The following is a 19,463-nucleotide window of genomic DNA, read 5'->3' as shown; positions in this document are numbered from 1 at the left end:
GGGGCAGTGGCGCACGGAAGCAAGCGGCTGTGTGGTGCTCAGTTGCCAGCTGAGGTTAAACCACGACAACCAGCTTTGCTAGCTTTCAACCTTTTTCAGCTAGACTTCTTAGCTGGATGAAGATTTTGCATATTTAGTGGCCCTCAATGGATCTCTCTTTCACAAACATAGACAGCCTTCTGATGACCATCTGTGAACTTCTATGTTAGTCTTTTATGAGCTCCAACATTTTAGGATTTCCCTAGCCCCCTTCCCCTCCCCATCTCCTTGTTCTTCAACCCTGAATTGCATCTACTGTATTATTTCACAGTCACTCAATCTCATAAAGTGTTTCTACAATTCCTTAGAGTGGGCATTTGGACTAAAACTGCCCATGAAGCAGTTTTCTGGAAGGCTATATAAGGGTGATGAGAGATGGAGTGGCTTGGGTTTCAGTCACTCTGCTAACAGAATTAATCTTTATCATGCAGGTTATTTTACAGATAACTCCAACAGCACGAGAAGCAAATTCACACAAATTGCTCTTTAAGAAGGAAGGGACAAGGCTTGAAGTCTTGGCTCATAGTTTAGTCAGTCAAATGAGTCAAGCCAGTTCCAAAATGTTTTGTCTGGCTGGAAATGATACCTATGGTTTGGAGGACTGGTGAATCTATCTACCAGTAACTGGAAAGATTTAATGGAGAGCACCAAGATTATATTCAGAGAAGAGACCATCAGCTCCAAGAATGAGTCATAAACATCCCAGGTTTAAGGTTACCCAGCCCATGAGCATACAGAGACAACTCCTTCCCCTTGGAATAAAGGAAAAGCATTGGTGAAGACTAGCTACACACAAAAGACAGCAGAACAGCTCTGTGGTAAGACATTGGCTGTGTGGGGAACAGCAAATCACCCTGTTTTTACAATACATGAAAAGATGGCACAAGGTAGGAGATCACAGCACTCAGACTAGCACTGCATGGTGCAGTAAGCATGGTGGAATAATGAGAGAGCAGAAGCAATGACAGAGACCAGTAAAACCTGTAGTAATTCAAGCCCGGAAAAGAAACTCAAGAAGCACCTCTCGAGCAGATGCCCGAAGAACTGCATGATACCACAGGAAGATACAACCTATCACTGTGATGAATTTGCACACAGCCTCAACACATGAACACTTAGGGAGTCAACATTTTTCTGCATGTGGACATTAGAAACCAAGAGCTTTTGCTTGGCTTCTGCCACACATGATGAACTAGAATTCCAACACAGCTCTCACGATGTCACTTTGGGACAGCCATTCTCTGAGACTAAGATAAAAAGTAGAGACGGGGAGTATGATTTCCTGTACTCTGTAGAAAGAGTAAGTGCATAGTCCTCCAGAATACAAACGACAGAGAAGATTTAGTCTTCCTCTAGACTTCTGGTCCTGAGTCAGAAGCAGGATCAAACTGTGGAACTCTTTTTGTGCAATAAGTTGAAGGAACTTGTGAACTTAGCTGCTATATGAGGGTGTTGCTGCTACTCTATTGCTATCAGGGTCAGAATATTATGCAGATGAAGTACTCATAATAATGTGGTCCTCACTTAAGCAGTAAGAACTACATTATGGACACTTGAAAGGGAAGACCCACACTCCAAAACAACACAATTCTTGAAGAAAAGTAGTAAGGCTGTACCCACGCAAGTTAAACCAAATAGTCACTCGAAATAAATTCATAATTTTCCCATGTATTTTTCAGAGAAACTGTCTGACAGGAAAGCCTTGGGCCAAACCCCAAACTGGAGAGTAAAAAGGAATGGAAGTGACTCAAATAATACTAGGAAGATTCTGCAGTACAGCATGCTCCATTCTCCATGATTGTCCTGTTGGCATCCAGGAATAAAACCAATAGCGCCCCTTCAGATACTCACACCCAAAACATTCTAGCTCATCACATTGGAATTCTCACAATGTAAACAGTCACACAGACACTCATTTGAAAGGCAATGCTAAACTTTTCTTGAAAATGCAAGGTAAGAGAGACTGCTTTTTCAGATGTTGACTTTAGGATTCCTTTTTTTTTTTAAACTGGAATAATTTCTCAGAAGATATGGGGACAACCATTATTAACAATATTAATTAAATATTAACCAACGTCAATAAACAGTACTTGAACTTGCAGTCATCACCCAATGCAGCAAGGAGCTTCATATCACTAGCTCACAGATGCAGGCAGCGCAAGAACTAAGTACTAGTCTATTCTTCAAACCAGGAGAACAAGAACATACCTGAAAGCATTACAAACTGAGTTTCAGGTTTTTTATATTCTTTGCCAGCTCCTGCGAAGAGTGGTTAAGTTTAGAACTGGTCTCGGTTCGAAACTGGTTTCCCCCATTTACAAAAGATTACACCACTGATACACAGGCTGTGATCTGGGATTAGAGAGCACAGGTTCATTTTACCTTATTGATGGTGGGTTGTTGCAGCAGTAATTCTTCCCAGTATGAAAGATTAACTCAAGTTTTTACATACGCTACACCCAGTTCCTCAGGAGTCAATGGGGGATGCTATTGTCTTTGGTACGAATGTAAAGAAATCCATCCCTCCCAAATGCAAAGACACCATAGCTTCAAGATGCCTCTAGCTGCCCCAGTTTACCATTCACACCCTCCTTAGAGGGGAAAGGCCAAGTGTAAAGAGCTGTTTTGGGAGCAGAATACAGGCAAAAGGTTATCGTTTCTCACTCCTAAAGCACCACCTGTTCCTGGGGAGTTTGGTAGCAACCCTGGTACTACACCAACTTAGGTGTGGTAGTTTGAGAAGGAAGAGGGAAGTATGCAAGTAATAAAATTGATTAAATACCAGACCACAACTCTAAATCCATTTTAGTCTGTCTTTGTTCTCCAGCATTTCCAGATAAGCATTTTATGATCACTGATTTCCAATTAGATATGTTATCCATAATGTCATAGGGAAATGGAGACACAAAACAATAAAGCTTTTTTCTGAAAGGTTACATTCAAACTCTTACACGTTTACAAATCCATATGGCTTCATAAGTAAGTGTAGTGTATGCAGTTCCAGAGAAACATCTAAACTGCACACACTGCAAACCTTGTATAAACTATAGATTTGTTCATGCTGCCAAAGATTTGCAATAAGCTTTTGTTTACAACAGCAAAGAACTGTCCAATGCTTTTATTGTTTTGCCCGCTACTCTGAAGCACTTAGCAATCCTTCCACTCAGCATGTTAATTATGGAAGATGCTTTTTGTATTACATGATTTATTTAAAGCCTGTTCAATCTCAATTTCTGAAATCCAGACTGTGAAGCATCACATAACAATTTATTCTTCTCCTTCGCATCTTTGGTCACTAATAGCAATTTTACAGTACACTATGCCAAATAAACACACTTTAATACCTTAATCAAGCATTTAGGAAGCTGCTTACAAAGACTCAATGCACAGTATCATCTCTGCAGTTAAAGGTCAAATACAATTTCCATTTTGACCTCTGTCTTAGCACGCACAAAACCAAAACCATACATGTATACACTAGGGTTTAAATCTGGATTCTAGCTTTTTTTTTTTAAGCTAATTATTTTTCCCAACTTTGAAAATATTTGATTTGGCCATACTTATACATTTCCCCCCCAATCTAAAACATCCCCCCCCCCCCCCCCTTTAAACAACAAAAACACATTTTATAGTGTTTTCAGATGTTGAGATCTTTTATGCTAGCTAAGGACACTAATTTGAGTAGAAAGAACCAGCCATCAGCCAAAGTCCGGTCTTTTGAAGATAATACAGCTACATGACAATTTCTGGGAGTTGGCCGTGGAAAAGTCAGGATCGGTTGGTGTCTTATATCCTGCCTCATTTTTCACATAAATGTGTGATGTGATATACATCTGGCTCTGGAAGAAGTTTCAGTTCACCTTTTAGGCCCACCAGTATGCCTCTTCTTGATCCTCTTTGCATATGAAATTTCATAATCATTTTATCTTACAATCATACACTGCGTTAATAGCAAAGCATACAGCTGAAATGCTAAAATCCAAAATAAATTTGGGTATAATGCATTGTGCCAGTATAGCACTGTGTTTGTATGGGCATATGCACGCTACTTCAATCCACAGAAAACACAAGCAGTAGAGAGGATCAAAGTCAGACCTTTTACGGTTAACTGTTAGGAAAAAACTGCATAAGGGAACTAGAAAAAGAACGACAGTTTCTGAAACCTACCGTACACCAGCGGGCACAGGTGTTCTTCTAAAATTGTTACCCTGCTACTGGCCAGGAGGGCAGACTATCAACATTTGCAACTGGCGCTTTCAAGTTTCAGCAGAACATTTCCACAGCTTTTTAAACACTTATTGAACATATGCATATATCTGCCCTGCAAAGTCTATCATTCAACATCAATTAGCAGTATTTTTTGGAAAGCAGCACTTCGGAGCCAAAGGAAAGGCAATAGCTAGAGAAGCCTGAGAGAAGCTACCAAGCCTGGGAGGAGACATACTGAAGTCGTTCTAGCACCTCAGACACACAAGTCACATTGACACGTAGGCTCTACAAGCTTCATAGTTTCTCCACTTCAGTATTACACTGCACAAGAGCACTGTTGGTTTGTCTGAGGCTCAATGACAGTGCAACAAGTAGGAGGTAGTAAGCTGTATGCATCAATTGTATCTATTAATGTTGTCTCTTTATGGTCAGCTACCTCACCGCTAATCTTTATGTTTTGGAATAAAACTATAGAAACTTATTGGAATAAAACCACTAGAAACAGAGTTCTGGTTTTCCACTATGGTGAGTGCCACTGGATATTCTCAAGAATTCTGAATCTTAGGACTCAGCAGAAGAACTTATACTAAAACCACTGAATTTTGCTAAGAGGCAATGGTTAAAATTCCTGTGTATTTGGGAAGCCGAGTAAAAATATGCCAAAGAAAGAAGTGGCTTCTACCTTCCACATCACTTCATTTCTCAACTTTGCACTGTGTCATTTTAACATACCTTGCATTATGTGCTTCCTTCAACTGAGACTGCCAGCCTTTATTAAGCTAATATACAATTTTGACAATATCCTGCCCTATATCTAAATAATGCCTTTAGATGCTCCATTGGTATTGTGAGCATTAATCTCCCACAAAAACAAAAACAAAAACACACAAAAACCCAAACCATCAGAGTAAAATCCAAATAACTAGAGATTCATCATCATGGTGTTTTTGGCAGCAGTGGCTAACAGCTTTACAGACATTTTATTTAAGATTACTTAGACTGTTATGCAGGACATTTCAAAGAAAATTCTGCTAATTTACTCAGTTAATAATGATGGATTTGCTTCAATATCCAGACAAGTGAAAATATATTGAGCCAAAATAATTTTCACTTAAGGTTATGCCCTTTGAATGATTACCATGGGCAGGGAATGGAACAATATACTTCCACTGTTACTTTGAATGAAAGACCTTTATATATGGTATTTTGCCAGGAATAGAAATTACTCCTGTTTTTTAAAGTCTGACCCAACGCAGCTGCTTTGTTTAAAAAGTAGTTAATGATTACTTTTGCATCCACTTCAATAGATCAAAAAAGAACATTATTCTGAAATCGAAGCACTATAAGCAATTTTTATTTGTTATTTGAAAGAAATTAAATGGAAAAAAGCCTTTTTTTTTTTAAATTCAACCATCATACTTTCTTCATTAACATTTTGCAATATAATAAAATATTAATAAAATAGCTTTAATATTACCTAAAATGTTGCAATTTAGCCTTTATAAGTCATGCCAAACTTTCCACAGTTCATTCTCCAAAGCCTACTGACTCATAGCAAAAAAATCAGATTTATAGTTTTGTCCTAAAAATGATTTAAGCTAAAATACCAAAAAGTTGCAAGTTTCCAGGCCTCCCTTTCATACTACATTCATTTAGGAAATATTTTAATGACAGGCAATCCTAAAAGAGAAGCAGAGATGCAGTATATTTAACAGGCCAAGTTAAGAGTTCGCACAGGAAAAAAAAAGCAAGACTTTCAAACATCACATACTTAGACACTGTTAAAGGTATCATATTTCCAAACTTCTGGTTTCACAAAATACATTATTTTTATTTGCTAACAGAGCAGGGTCTACAGAAAAACAACACATTAAGATGACTCTTGAGTATCATTTCTGGTTACTAATAGCTAGTCCTTCTCCCAGATTTTTTTTTCAAAACTCATTTCATAGTTTAATTAGATCTATCTTTATCTAAATAGAGATATGAGAAAGATTTATATATACACACACACATATATATATAAAGTGAGCTTAAAGTTAGGACTTAGTAGTCAGGATACTGACTCTCAAAGATGAGCTATAATGTGAACAAACTGTTTTCTACAGTGTCAGGCTATACTTAATTTTGGAAAATTAAGCTGGTTATTATTTTTTACTGCCCAAGAAATGTGAAATAAATCAGCTATGGCAAAACTCTTGTCCTGAAAGCGCTTTCTAATTGAATATAGGTACCAGGAACTGAAAAAATGGGTTATAATCAGAATTTAAAACCCATCTCCCTTATTGCCATAAATGCAGCTTTGTAATTCAAGACAAAAATCCTGAGTAAATTCATTTTAAAAATTCAACGCACTAGTTAAACAACTTAAAGGCAAATCTAATCCTGAGATCATCTGAAACAGTTTTAGTACAGCATATGCTCAATATTCCAGACTTCTCTTGAACAATTGCTAGTGGGAACTTAACTCTTGAAAGCTGCTTTAGAAAACATCAATTAGAAAATACCGAGTCCTACAACACATGCCTTGCGGATAACCAAATTAACAATCAAGCATAAAGAAACCTGCTTCTCCATTTAACAAACAGGCATCCCAAACCAGCATGCGATTTTGTTCTAGTCACCTACCTCTAACAAAGAATAATTCCCACAAGTATTTCAGTGTTACAGAGATTTTGTCCTGCTCCCATCATAAGCAGACAAAATTAACCTAGCTTCATGATAATGCTAAACAATACATCCAATTAAGAGTAGCAATTGGATATAGCATTACTTTTGTACTTTTTGATATTTAAGTTTATACTCTTGCAGGACCAGTAGTTTTCTATAGATCGGATTCTGAATTAAGAGACCTCTTATATTCACCTTTTTAAATAAAATAAATTTAATTGCTATCAAAAGCAGAGGAAATCTACAGTCTTTTCTCCACTAAGTCTAGCATGATACCCCGGAATCCACTGGTATGAGCGGCATTATGCAACTTGAAAGGAAATGAAGCTAATTAGAAAAATAACGCTAAAGGCAGTTTTACAATTTTTTTTTAATATATATAAATATATACACAATATATATAGTAATACAAAATTATTATAAACAAATCTTTCTTCACCTACATATCAATTTTAAGAGTTGCCCAGATACTGTCATTTTGATAATGTTCTTAAGATTCTGGTGGCACCGACAGTTCTATTTTCTTGGCAAGCAGTTGTACATTTTATTTCAAGTATTAGCTATAATGCAATATAAATTCAACTGTGTCTAAAAGCATACTTTAATTTATGCAGGTACCCATCTCTCTCTTTTTCTTAAGGGAATATAATTTTGTAATCATGAAATATTATGAATGACCATTAACAGTGAGGTAGAAAAACTATAGGTTTTCCATAGGTATATAAATAGAGATACTTACAGCCGTTCAAGTTGTTTTAGATCCTGAAATGCTCCACGTTCTATCACACTAATCTGATTTTCTTCCAAGTGTCTGCAATGCCAGAAATACCAGTTAATTTTTAGAAAAAAGAATAAAAAAGCTTCCCCACTTCTCTTCACATGCGCTACAAAATTGCCTTTCACAGAAGTACCAGTAACAGTTATAATTAGAGATTTTGAAAAAAAATCTGGACAGAACAACACTGTTTCTCTTGGTCACTAACAGGAAACAGATTCAAAAATTGCCTCCTGACTGCCAAGTTTGGTAAGCGTTTTTGTTCCTAAACTTTTATAACCATAACCGATATGCTCAGAAAGGTGTTGGTCTAGAGGCTGATTGTTACATCCTTAGTATACCACTCTTAGTTTATGTAATGTAATTGAGATAACTGACTCCTACAGCCCATAGCAGGAACCCACTCAATGTCAACATCTTTTTTTGTCCAGCCTTTATGTTCTGCAAAGATTTCAGGCTTGCCCCAGCGCAAACCATTTGTAAGTAATCCAAAGTGGTTCAACCCCTCCAGAAATACAGCCGTGACAGCTATGTGCGACAACTGCATACAGTCCCACGGTACAACAGGGTGCAAAATGTAAGGGAAAACTCCCAGGTTTCCACTGTGTCTGACCCTGCTTCTCTTCACCCCTGAGGCTGAGACAAGGATAAGTTATAAGCAATGGAGACTGACTTCTCTTTGATTCATACTGTGGAGGAAACGACTATTCATTTACACAGCAGAAATGCTCTTTATAGGTAAAGTGGAAGCCAAGGAATAGAGATACCAATACTCCCATTTAAGCCGACCTTTTTCCTCTCTCAGTGCTGCCTTCCAGCACACACCCATTTTCTGCTTCTGTAAGACCACTCAGACGCATGGACTAATCTCTAGGCTTTCTGAACATTTTATGTGGCTTTAGCTAAAACACAGAAAGGAAGAACTTAACACACAATAAGTCTGGGCTCAGCCAAGACTAACTAGTGAAAAAGCACTATCCTTGCCTGTTCTCAACAGCCACTCCTCTGCACTCAATCCTATGAGGATGCTGAGGTGTTCGACTAGATAGCAGTTGAGAAGACAGACAGCAAGAGAGTATTCCACAGCTAAGATCACATATGAGGATGAAAAAAATAAAATTAAAAAAACCCCAAACATGTGAACCAGGGAGACATGTTCCTAAAAGGAGAGGGAGGAAAAACTGCGTGAGGAAAGGGAAAAAACGATGAAGTTATACGGGATAACAGGAAAAGGTGCACAAAGGAATATTTTGCATGTATGTTGTCAGTTGGAGACTGGAAGCTTTTTTCTGTTCCACTGTTCTACCAGTTTCTGGATCACTTGTTTGTTGTCCTCATTCTGATGTCTGAAAACAGGACTAGGCTACCTTTCTAGGAACTCTGGGACAGGTTTCATGTTTCTGTGCTGCCCACTATACCCCCCGTCACACATTGAGAAAAAAAAAGAGGAAAAAATAGGGTGTCAATAATGTAGAATAGCCAGAACGATGAAGAGATCATAAAAGAAAGCAAAGAGAAAATAAGAAAAATCTGAAGGACTTCTAGAGACCAAAACTGCACAAAGTAAAAGCCGCACAAAGTAAAATAAGAAAAACCGCAAACACATACCAGACGTGACAGGAACATGGAGAATAGGGAAATATGCAACAATGAACAAAAATGGGTATGTTAGCAAACAGTGAAACGGCATGTCTTGGGTTTCAGATGGTCTTCATACATTGGAAGACAAAGCCAATATAAAAATATACATTTTTTTAATAGGTATTCTCTGGTTTTATTCCTAATGACTTCTGTGGCAAACACCACACTACTCAAAGGCTGAACAAACGCTTTACATAAACCTGTAATGAACGCATAACAAAAAATTCATGTAGAGATGGTGGCAGTTGCATATTTTGCTCATTGTTAAGGTCATTCAGTATAAATGACTGCAGCGGCATTAGGCAACGTCTGACACTATAAAAAACCAACCAAACCAAAACAACTACTGACATTAATGATAGTATAGTACGTGTATTTTAATAGACTTCCAAAATGGTATTGACAGTTGGGATGGGAGCCAAGGAAATCTAAACAACTCCACAGCTAGAGATGAGAGAAACACCATAGGAACGAAAAGTCTTTCAATAGATTTGAAATGCTTTCTTTAGTACATGAAAAAGTGTTAGGGTAGCAGGAAAAAAAGACTTGCCTTTTCATTGGCAGGATTCAATTAATTCATTGATTGAATTATCACTAAATAACTGTAACAGTTCAATAGTAGCAGTTTTAAGGACTTATTTTAGAAGATACTCAAAGGAAAACAACTGCAGAGGGCAATCTTATGAATTACAGAAAGGAATTTTCAGGGTGTGCTGGTGAGATTACTTGTGTGTTTCCCAACTTCTGATAGCTGTTCGTTTCAGAAGGGATCAACAGAGTGGTAAAACCAACCTGCCTCTGTCAGTGCTGGGACCAGCTCAATATTAGGCTTTTGTCTTGGTCACTAAAACTTGGAATTAAGCACAACAGTTTAGTAAAATACTGCTACTGAACTAGATGGCACGCACACACAGAATGTCGTCACTATTATGTAAATGGCACTTGATAAACAGAACTAGATAGCAATTCTTTTTTTTTTAAAAAGAAAAATTACGGGAGTTGAACTTTACCCACTGGTTACTGTTAACATAAATACCTTTCACGTTTCAGAAACATTTTCAATAAAAACATCTCAGCCACTGCTTTTATCCATACAGATCTACACACATGCATGTATGATCTCCCCAATAACATACCAATGTTTCTCACTGAGAAACTTGCAAATTTGCATCGCTACAATAGCACTCAGTGCCCAAATACAAGCCCAGTGAAGGTAGAAACCAACAGTTAAATGAGAGCTCCAGAAACACTAAGAACCGAAGAGCTTAGCCTCAGCTAATTCATTACATTCAAAACTATTTTGTTTCTCTCATTTGGCTTTTTTTCCCCCTTTCATACATGCCCAAATATTTAAAGCTATATATTTGATTTCACATATAAAAATAATGCAATGAACTTAATTTCCACAAAGCAAATACTGGATCCCCACAATATTTCTGGCAGAGGTGTCAATATCTATGTCTGCTCGTATGTTGACATGAAGGGGATCTAAATTACTTGATGTAATTCAGAAAAACTGTTAGAGAAATTTCAAGGGGAAAAATTAATTCACTTTAAATAGAAAGAACCTCCAACTTTTCCTGAAAGGACTGAAACAGCTTCAAAATCTATTTCTTCTTCTTTTAATCCAAGATTATTTTCTTAAGAAAAAAAGGTCTATGTATAACTACAATAAGCATCTATGAAGTAGTCCTAATTTTCGTCACTAAATTAGTAGAGGTTCATAGAAGAGAAAATAGGAAATCAGGAATGACAGATTCTGTAGACTGATATTTCCCCTTTTCATGTTCAAGGCCCATTTAGAAGTACAGTTAAGCTCTTGACTGATACTTTTAAATCAATAGACAGCACCACCTAAAATTTTTTTATTTATTACTTCATATTAGACTAAAAAAATTCACAGGTTTCCTTGTGTACAACTTCTACAGCTATCAACTATCCTTAATCAAGTTCTGCTTAATCTTCTGCAAGTGCTATTAATGGGACTGCACCTTAATGCGACCAAAATCTGAAAGTCCTATTTGCTAGTATTTCAGTACAATTGATTTATGCATAAGTGATTGTAAAGTGGACCAAAATTTTGACCACAGTATTTATTAGGAGCCAGTGAGAAACACAAACAATTAAATAACTCTGAAACTACATTCAGACTTTAGCATGGAACTAAAATTTACTGTTTCACATCACAAATTGTTCCAGTTGCCTGGTTTAAAAGAACACTAATAACTGACTAATGTGCATAAATTACTAGCATTTGATCTCTAGAATTATGGACATTCTTAGTACTAGCACTTTAAAATAGTCTTGCAAAGAAAGACAAGTTTCGTGTTATACTCACAAGACACGGAGATTCTTCAGTCCTGTGAAGTCTGTCTTCGTGATTCTTGTGATATTATTTTTTTCTAGATCACTGCAGGGGAAAAAGAAACCAGCATTCAGGCACTATAACTGACATCCAAAATTCTGTTAGCAGAAAATATCTCCATCAGTGGAGCATCTAGCAGCTGCTCAAATTGTACAAACTAATGTTTCCATTAAAATCTCAAAAAGCAAGTCATCAATCTTGATGCATTTTGCCTCCTCTGAGTAGACTGCTCTCATACAAGAAGTTTCTTCCATTTCTATTTCTAGTATCGGTGCTCACTATATGCTTCTTTCTCCCTCAAGACTACAATCTTGTAAGAGGCTAAATATATTCAAGACCCAATTGGTATAATACAGCTGAAACATAGTACTCTGCCCCAAAATGAAGATCAAACTCTGGGGTTATTCTAAACCCAAGTGAGTCTAGCCTGCTGCAGAAACTTAGGCTACACAGAGCTTGAGGAGAGAACAACTTACTTTAGTGACTCCTAAGTGCGGTCCTACCCAAATGATTGGAAGATTTGCAAAATTATAGAACAGCTTATGTTTTTTTTCAAGCATCCTAATTGGGCAGCCTCCTGATCCCAGCTTTTTGGAAATGCTGTTTTTCAGAAGATACTGTTAATCAGACTGACCTGTTTCCCATGTGTGTTCACCCTTTGCCAATTCCTCCATTCTGTCTTTAAACTCTCAATTTCCTAACACCTGTTATGCGCTGACACATTTTCCTCCTGTGGTCACATACCAAGTATTATGCTCTGTATTCAAAATTAATAAATAACTGACTTCTTTTCCATGACAGGGAAAACCCACTGTAACCAGACCTTGAGCTACCCACTTTTCTGCAGCTTTTCTCTGAAGTGAGCACACCAAAAATACAGAAGAATTTCATGTCTAAGCTTATATCTTAATAGAATAGACATCAAAATAAAACACACCAGTTTGAGACAAATTCTATTTAATTCAAAAAAGAGTCAAATTAAAAATAAAGGAATTTATAAACTAATGCTTCTTGCAAGACTGATCCTATACTTAAGGATAGCTCTCAGTACACTAACTTTGGTGCCTTTAGAATCACAACAAACCAAGAATAACTCCTTTTGTTTCCCAACGTAAAGAGTCTTTCTGTCATTTAATTTCAAAAGAGTACACCAAATACCTTCTGGTGCTATAGGTCCTGTGTTGCTGCTTTCTCTCCTCTAGACTTGCCTTTGCTAGGCAATCCTAATGTTCTTCCAGTTCAGCATGTCCATTGTTTGAGGTTTGTTTGGGATTTTTTCTGTCCAGATTGTTCTATCTGACCTATTGCTAACCTACAGGGACAAGACAAACAGCTAATCTTTCTTCCTGGTCTTCAGCCATGCCTATTTTAACATAATAAGCAATATGCAGCAAATTTACAATTAATAGAAACAGATATACTCTCCATCACGTCACCACAAATTTGTCCTGAGTGTCAGTTTCCTAGATACAAGAAGCCTTTTATGAAAAATAGATTTTCTAATATTGGAGTAGACTTTTTTCTTCCAAGTCACATTTTATGTCTACCAAAAGCTGCTAAATATCAAAAATACAAGCCTTTGGGGTAACAGTTTTCATGCCAAAAAAGCATTCAGTACTTTTCTAAAGATCATGAGATTGTAAACAAAACAATCTGATAAATTTTGTTGTCTATTGCCATGGAATGAAAACAATCCAATATGAAAAACTAGCCATGAGGCTAGACATTTTTTTTCTAAAAGAAAATGTAAGACCACAAATCCACAGCAGGAAGTAGAGGCTTTTCCTATGCAATTAAGTTTTACAATGGTTCCTGCCTCTTTTGTATTTCGAAGGTTCCATTTCTCTCCCATTTCTAGTAAAATTCAACAACAAAAAGCAAGATTACAGAATTATTTTTAAGTACATTTGGCAATCATCTGACACCTGCACAAACCTTGACCCTGAAATAATATCTGAAAATCAGATGGGTGTTCCTAAGTGCTGTTTCAAGTTGATTATTTCTCTAGTTACAAAAAAGAATTTAAGGAAGGGATAGAAGTCAGAACTTCCAGGAATGCCTCGACTATCACATTTGTACTCTGAAAAATGCTGCATAGATGGCTATCTAGGATGGCTTCTAAGCACCTAGCAAGTAATACTGCAAACAAAATGCAAAAGCTCTTGAAGTGTTGAGAACAGTTTGATCATCTGTAATCATTCATATACCATCCTATGGGGGGGAAAAGTGCTCCTGGCTGGCACAACTTCCAGTAATTTTCTATCCTACATGCAGTTCCGTACAAGCCTTCTGGTATGGCTACTACTTAAGCCACTCTTTTTTCACCTTGCATGAGATCCTATTAGTAGGATAGAACTACTACTAAGAAATACATGAGTGTTCAAGCATAAATGATTATTGAATCAAGCTCCTATTTTTCTGCCAACATGAAGTAATACTCTACTAAGGCATTAAATGAAAAGCAATTGTCATGGTAACAAATTTCATTTTTCCAGTGTGAACCATGTTGTCAAATAAAGGCAGTTACATATTTTGAAGTTTAAGCTTGTTAAAAGGTACATTTTCAATATTCAGAGAAGAAACAGGACTGATTGTTTAGTATATCTACTAACTTCCCCAAATGCTTCTAACCATGAAAATAAAGAGTTTTTTCGTAATATGAACACTATCTTGCACTTACCAAAAATGTAAATATTTAGATGAGTATAGGTAATTGTATTCATTCATCTGAGGAAATAACTCTTCATATTCCTAAACGTACATAATTGTTTTCTCACGTGTTCCCTAAATCTCAGATGCAAACCGATATGGAATTAAGCTCCTTTTAATGTCATTTTAACACACTGATGCATTCACTTACTGGAATTGAAAAGCTAAAAAAAAAAACCCAAACCCAAAAACAAGAAAACCCAACAACACAAAGAACTAAAGTCAATACAGTATGAGCCACTCCATAACTGAGGGGAGTCTGGTACTTCGAAGTCAGCAATGACAATGATTAAGTTCACAGTTCATACTGACAAAAACCCCAGCCTATATGTCTACAAGATTTGTGCCAGGGACAAACCAGCTACAGTTTAAGATCTCCATCTTTTCCACAGAAACTTAATTTGCCATAGAAAACAGGAAAGAACAGATTAAGGACTATTTAAAAAAAAAAACAAAAAAAAAACCAAAAAACCCACACACCTAAAATTCAGACCAATAATTCCACACATTATCCATAATGAGAATTTCTTACTGAATTCTACCATTAAAAATAGAAGCCATATAGGCATAGAATACATAACGGGTTTTGCATATCTTTTTCAAGCATTTGCATCAATCTTGTAGTGAATCCTTCTAAGGTATAAGCAAGACATTAACAGGATTGAAGCAGTATGAGAGATACACTAGAGTGCAGAAGTGTTTTATAATATTGAAATCTATTTCTGATGGTTATTGATAAGTGTCAAAATAATACTAATAAAATTCTTGAGTCATAAAATGATTTAAAAACAGACAGAATAAACATTTAAGAGTTAGTTTACGCATCTTAGCACAGGACATACTTAAATAATAGAAGAAACACATTCTCCTGTCAGTAAACCACTTTCTTTAGCACAGATGGGAACTAAGGATAACGATAAGGAGATGAAGGGAAAAAATGACTACATTTTGGCTATATGAACAAGGAAGACAGTATCCTTGCTTGGCTTATGTCAACTATATTTAGAAAAGGTCCATTAAAGAAAAAAAAACACAAAACAACTACAGGGTACTTTCATGGCATGTACCAGCCATTCTCTTCCATTTGCGTTTATCCTGTTGATTAAATCGTGCTTTTCTCCAGGAATGCCTTTGAATCACTGCCTACATTTTTCAGATTTTCCAGCTTAATTTCCTCTTCTGTTCTCAGTTCAGTTCTTCCACCCTGGTGCATTATTAACTACTCACTGGTGTGCCAGGGTGACCTGACTGCAAGAAGCATTGGAAAGAATTAAGTCTGGAGTAAGCAACGCATAAATAGCTTGTGTTTTACTTGCATGATGTTTCCCATCTGCTTTTCATGTCATTCCTTCAGTTTTCCCTTGCCTGTATCTCAGAAAAGGTCTAGCAAAGCACAGCATTAAGCCGGTCAGAATTCTCCAAGGCAGATGGGAGTCAGCTAAGGTATACGGGGCAACACAGTGTCATTGGCCCGTCTTTTTGTCCATTTCGATAAGACTTAATTCTCAGCACAGCTTTACTCAGCTTGAACAGGTACATGTAGAACTGCATTCCTGTCAAATACATAGCAATCTCTCCACCGCACCACCCCTCCTGCCCGGTCTGAGACACCAATCCCACACATCAGCTCTATTCCTCTAGACTTTCAGCCTCCAGAACACTCCTGCTATTCAACATTCTTCCCCTGGTGAAATCTGCAGTTCCCTATTCTGAAAAAGACTTTAACGTTCCTTGATCAATACATATCTTGAGATTGCTTTTTCCTCTACTCCTGCAGATTGGCACAGCCTACATTGTATACGTAATACCAGTCATTCTATTAATCCCTTCTAAAGGTTAATATCTAAGTCGAAGGTTTCCATTTCTGTAAGTAAAATTACTTGGACAATGTTCTAACTTTAAGAGACCTGTTCTTCATGAAGTTCACTTTCTTTAATCCATGTAGGATTTAATTGATAACTGCTGCCTCTGTTCTAAAAAGAAGTATTTACCTTCTGAACATTTGTCTGTTCCAGCATGCTCTCCCTCAAGGCTTATCTGCCATTTGAAGAAAAACAGACTAAAACCCTGATGAACTACTATGTAACACTTCCTCCTCCTGTTCGCACTAGGCCTAACACTGCTGCAAAGCAGCAGATTGCCACAGGTCAATTGCCATTAGTCAATTAAACTTTGTGACTGCGAAGTTACTGAACTAATGCAGACGTTAGTGGTTTACAGCTGGTATTTGTGGGCAACATAATATTTTATGTTTCCTTTATAAAGTTTGGCAGCTGATTATGGGCTCACTAGTGGGTTTCAACTACAAAAAGCTAAACCTTAACATCTAATCTTGGTTGGCTTTCAAACACATCAGCATTCATAAGAACTGTTGGAAGCAAACACAACTTTGAAAAGAAATCATCTGGGTCAAAGACATGAGGAAAAATTATACTGCAAAGGTGAATTTAATTTATATTTAATTTCAACATATACCTACGTGCAGATACATTCATTCTACACAGAATTCTTATTGTGCAGAATTCCTGCATTTTGTATAGTATGCGGGGCCAAGTGGATCTTAGATCTTACTCAACACATCTCTCTCACTCCACATGTACACAAGCCCAGCTACTACTCTTTGTCATTTCATGTACAGATAATATTATCCCATCATTTAAGAACATCTAAGAAAACTCCATTAAGGAATACAGGTCTCTTCTGGTGTGTCAGCAGCAAAGTTGCTACCACTCACTTAAAAAGAAACTGAAACTGTCATCTAAACCAGTTTAAGTAAAGCTTTTGGTATTAGGTCTCTCTTGTCAATCTGTTTTTCTTTTTAGCATAAAACATGTTAAGGACAATGCAGGTGTAGTGGCAGTTTAAGAAAACAGACATGGAAGGAATTATTTCAGTGGGAATAGAAACATGAATTGGACTAGAATGGTACAAGACATCATGTAAGTGAGTGCAGATGAACTATTAAAGTGATCTTTACTCATAAACATGTCCTGCTATGTTCTAATAGCAATTTAATTCTGTACATATTTTGTAGACGTTGAAGGTTCAGTCACACAATGTACACGCTTACTACAAACAGGGATGTTTGGAGCAACAGGAGCAAATCCTGCTTCATAGCAAGAATTCCTCTGAATTGCTTCATCTTTCATTCTTCTCTAAAGACAGTGAACTCAAGACAGACTTTTAAATGTTTTAAAGCATTGCCACCATTCTCTGAAGCATGCCATTATGCAGCTTCAAACAGCACTATGCGTGCACAGATCTCCTCTGTTACATTACTTACATTTCAATTGATAATTATTCTGCTTAGCCAGTCAACTCTTCCAAAACATCCGGACACTGTTCTTCTCAATCCCCACCCTCTTCCTTGGACTGTATAAAGTTTATGACTTGAAGTAAATCCACTTGCTACTTAGCACTACATGCCTCTGTCTTCTAGACTCACATACCTTAGCAAATATACACACTCATCTTAGACAGCTCTGAGCCTATACTTCTTTAATATACAAGATCAGAATTGAGTTTGACAACACATCATAACCACATGTAAACATTACAACTCTTACAAAAGAGCCAATAAAAAAGGCAACCAAATGCTGAAGTCTTGCAACCATCTTCAAATCAATAATTCAATACTTACATATAAATAAAAAATCCTTATACAAAATTCAAATCCTTTTATATACAAGGATGCAAAAATTCAAACCAACACTACTAGATTGTAGCAAGTTCCCATTACTCGGATGTCATTTTGCTACCTGCTGAACCACTTATACATTGTAGTCTCCAAGATAATCCTAAATTTGGGCTTTCATCATACTGGTGAGTCTTGAACATACCCAGGTGAATCCCTGACTTAATTCCTCAACTCTTCCAAGACAGCAGGTTTTTTTAAATCAGCTGCCCATTTTGGAGCTAGCTCTAGTTGCCTAGTTATGCTTTTCTAGGCACACAGAAGCCAAAGTCAAAAGCCTTACTAAAGCGTAAAACCCAGTTAGCTCTCAGTACAACTCCCTAATGGTTTTGTTTGTTTTTTTAAGCCTGTGAGGTATGGGCACTGTACAAGTTCACAGGCACACAAAAGACTCTCGGCCTGATGGTCTTACTGCAAGTGGCGTATTTGCTTTAACCCAAGCTTCTACTTAACGCATTTTTTTAAGTTACAATTTTTTCTCATCTGGAAAACCACCAGACTCGAGGCCTAACCCTGTTAGCTTTTGGTCAGAAAAACTGCTTAAATTTATTTTTCTTTCTAGAAGAAACACAATTCTTTCATTTGGTTAAAGCCATTTACTGTCAGTAAGTGTTCTAGAGCAACAAAGTTTTCCTCCCTTTTAGAGGACTCTCAGGTGCCAATCTGGCAAACACAGTGGCATTCCTAACAACAAAACTGAAGATCACCTCTGATGCCCAGTAATTTTATGGCAGTAGCTGATTTTGCATCTCAATGGCAAACACAAATCCTAGATAGGCAGTATTTAGGAAAATATTTATTAATCCATTTGTCTTTAACCTAGGAAGACATTACATGAAATGAAAATACATACAAAGTGAAAATAACCTGCTATCTAAGGAGAAAGGAATCTAGAGCACCAGTTGCAACTTCATTCAAGTCCTCAGATGTTTGTTCATTTATATTAATAAAGAATTCAATAAGAGCAGTAGAGAAACTGCATACTGTATTTAAGAAAAATTAACTGCCATACACTTCAAAAGACAGCTCTTACCCAAGTTACACAGCACTAGGATTCTTTATAGAATCATAGAATAGTTTGGGTTGGAAGGGACCTCTAAAGTTCATCTAGTCCAACCCCCCTGCAACAAGCAGGGGCATCTTCAACTAGATCAGGTTGCTCAGAGCCCCGTCCAGCCTGACCTGGAATGTTGCCAGGGATGGGGCATCCACCACCTCTCTGGGCAACCTGGGCCAGTGCTTCACCACCCTCAGCGTAAAAAATTTCTTCCTAACATCTAGTCTAAATCTACCCCCCTTTAGTTTAAAGCCATTCCCCCTTGTCCTGTCGCAACAGGCCCTGCTAAAAAGTTTGCCCCCAT

At 37.1% G+C, this 19,463-nt stretch overlaps 1 protein-coding gene across 1 annotated transcript in view; it reads right to left on the bottom strand.

Annotated features, from left to right (window-relative positions):
• SLIT3 (slit guidance ligand 3) overlaps window positions 1-19,463 on the bottom strand; it is a 553,189-nt gene that overhangs the window by 512,379 nt on the left and 21,347 nt on the right. Inside the window, exons 2-3 of the mRNA XM_009285701.1 lie at window positions 11,673-11,744; window positions 7,658-7,729 (exon numbers count right to left, since the gene is read on the bottom strand). Coding sequence (XP_009283976.1) covers window positions 7,658-7,729; window positions 11,673-11,744 — 144 coding nt within the window. The remainder of the gene's footprint in view (window positions 1-7,657; window positions 7,730-11,672; window positions 11,745-19,463) is intronic.

The sequence above is a fragment of the Aptenodytes forsteri genome, unplaced genomic scaffold (assembly GCF_000699145.1).
Source record: "Aptenodytes forsteri isolate BGI_AS27 unplaced genomic scaffold, ASM69914v1 Scaffold54, whole genome shotgun sequence".
NCBI lineage: Eukaryota > Metazoa > Chordata > Aves > Sphenisciformes > Spheniscidae > Aptenodytes > Aptenodytes forsteri.
The sequence above is the reverse complement of the archived record's forward strand: the minus strand, read 5'-3'. Positions and strand labels throughout refer to the sequence as shown.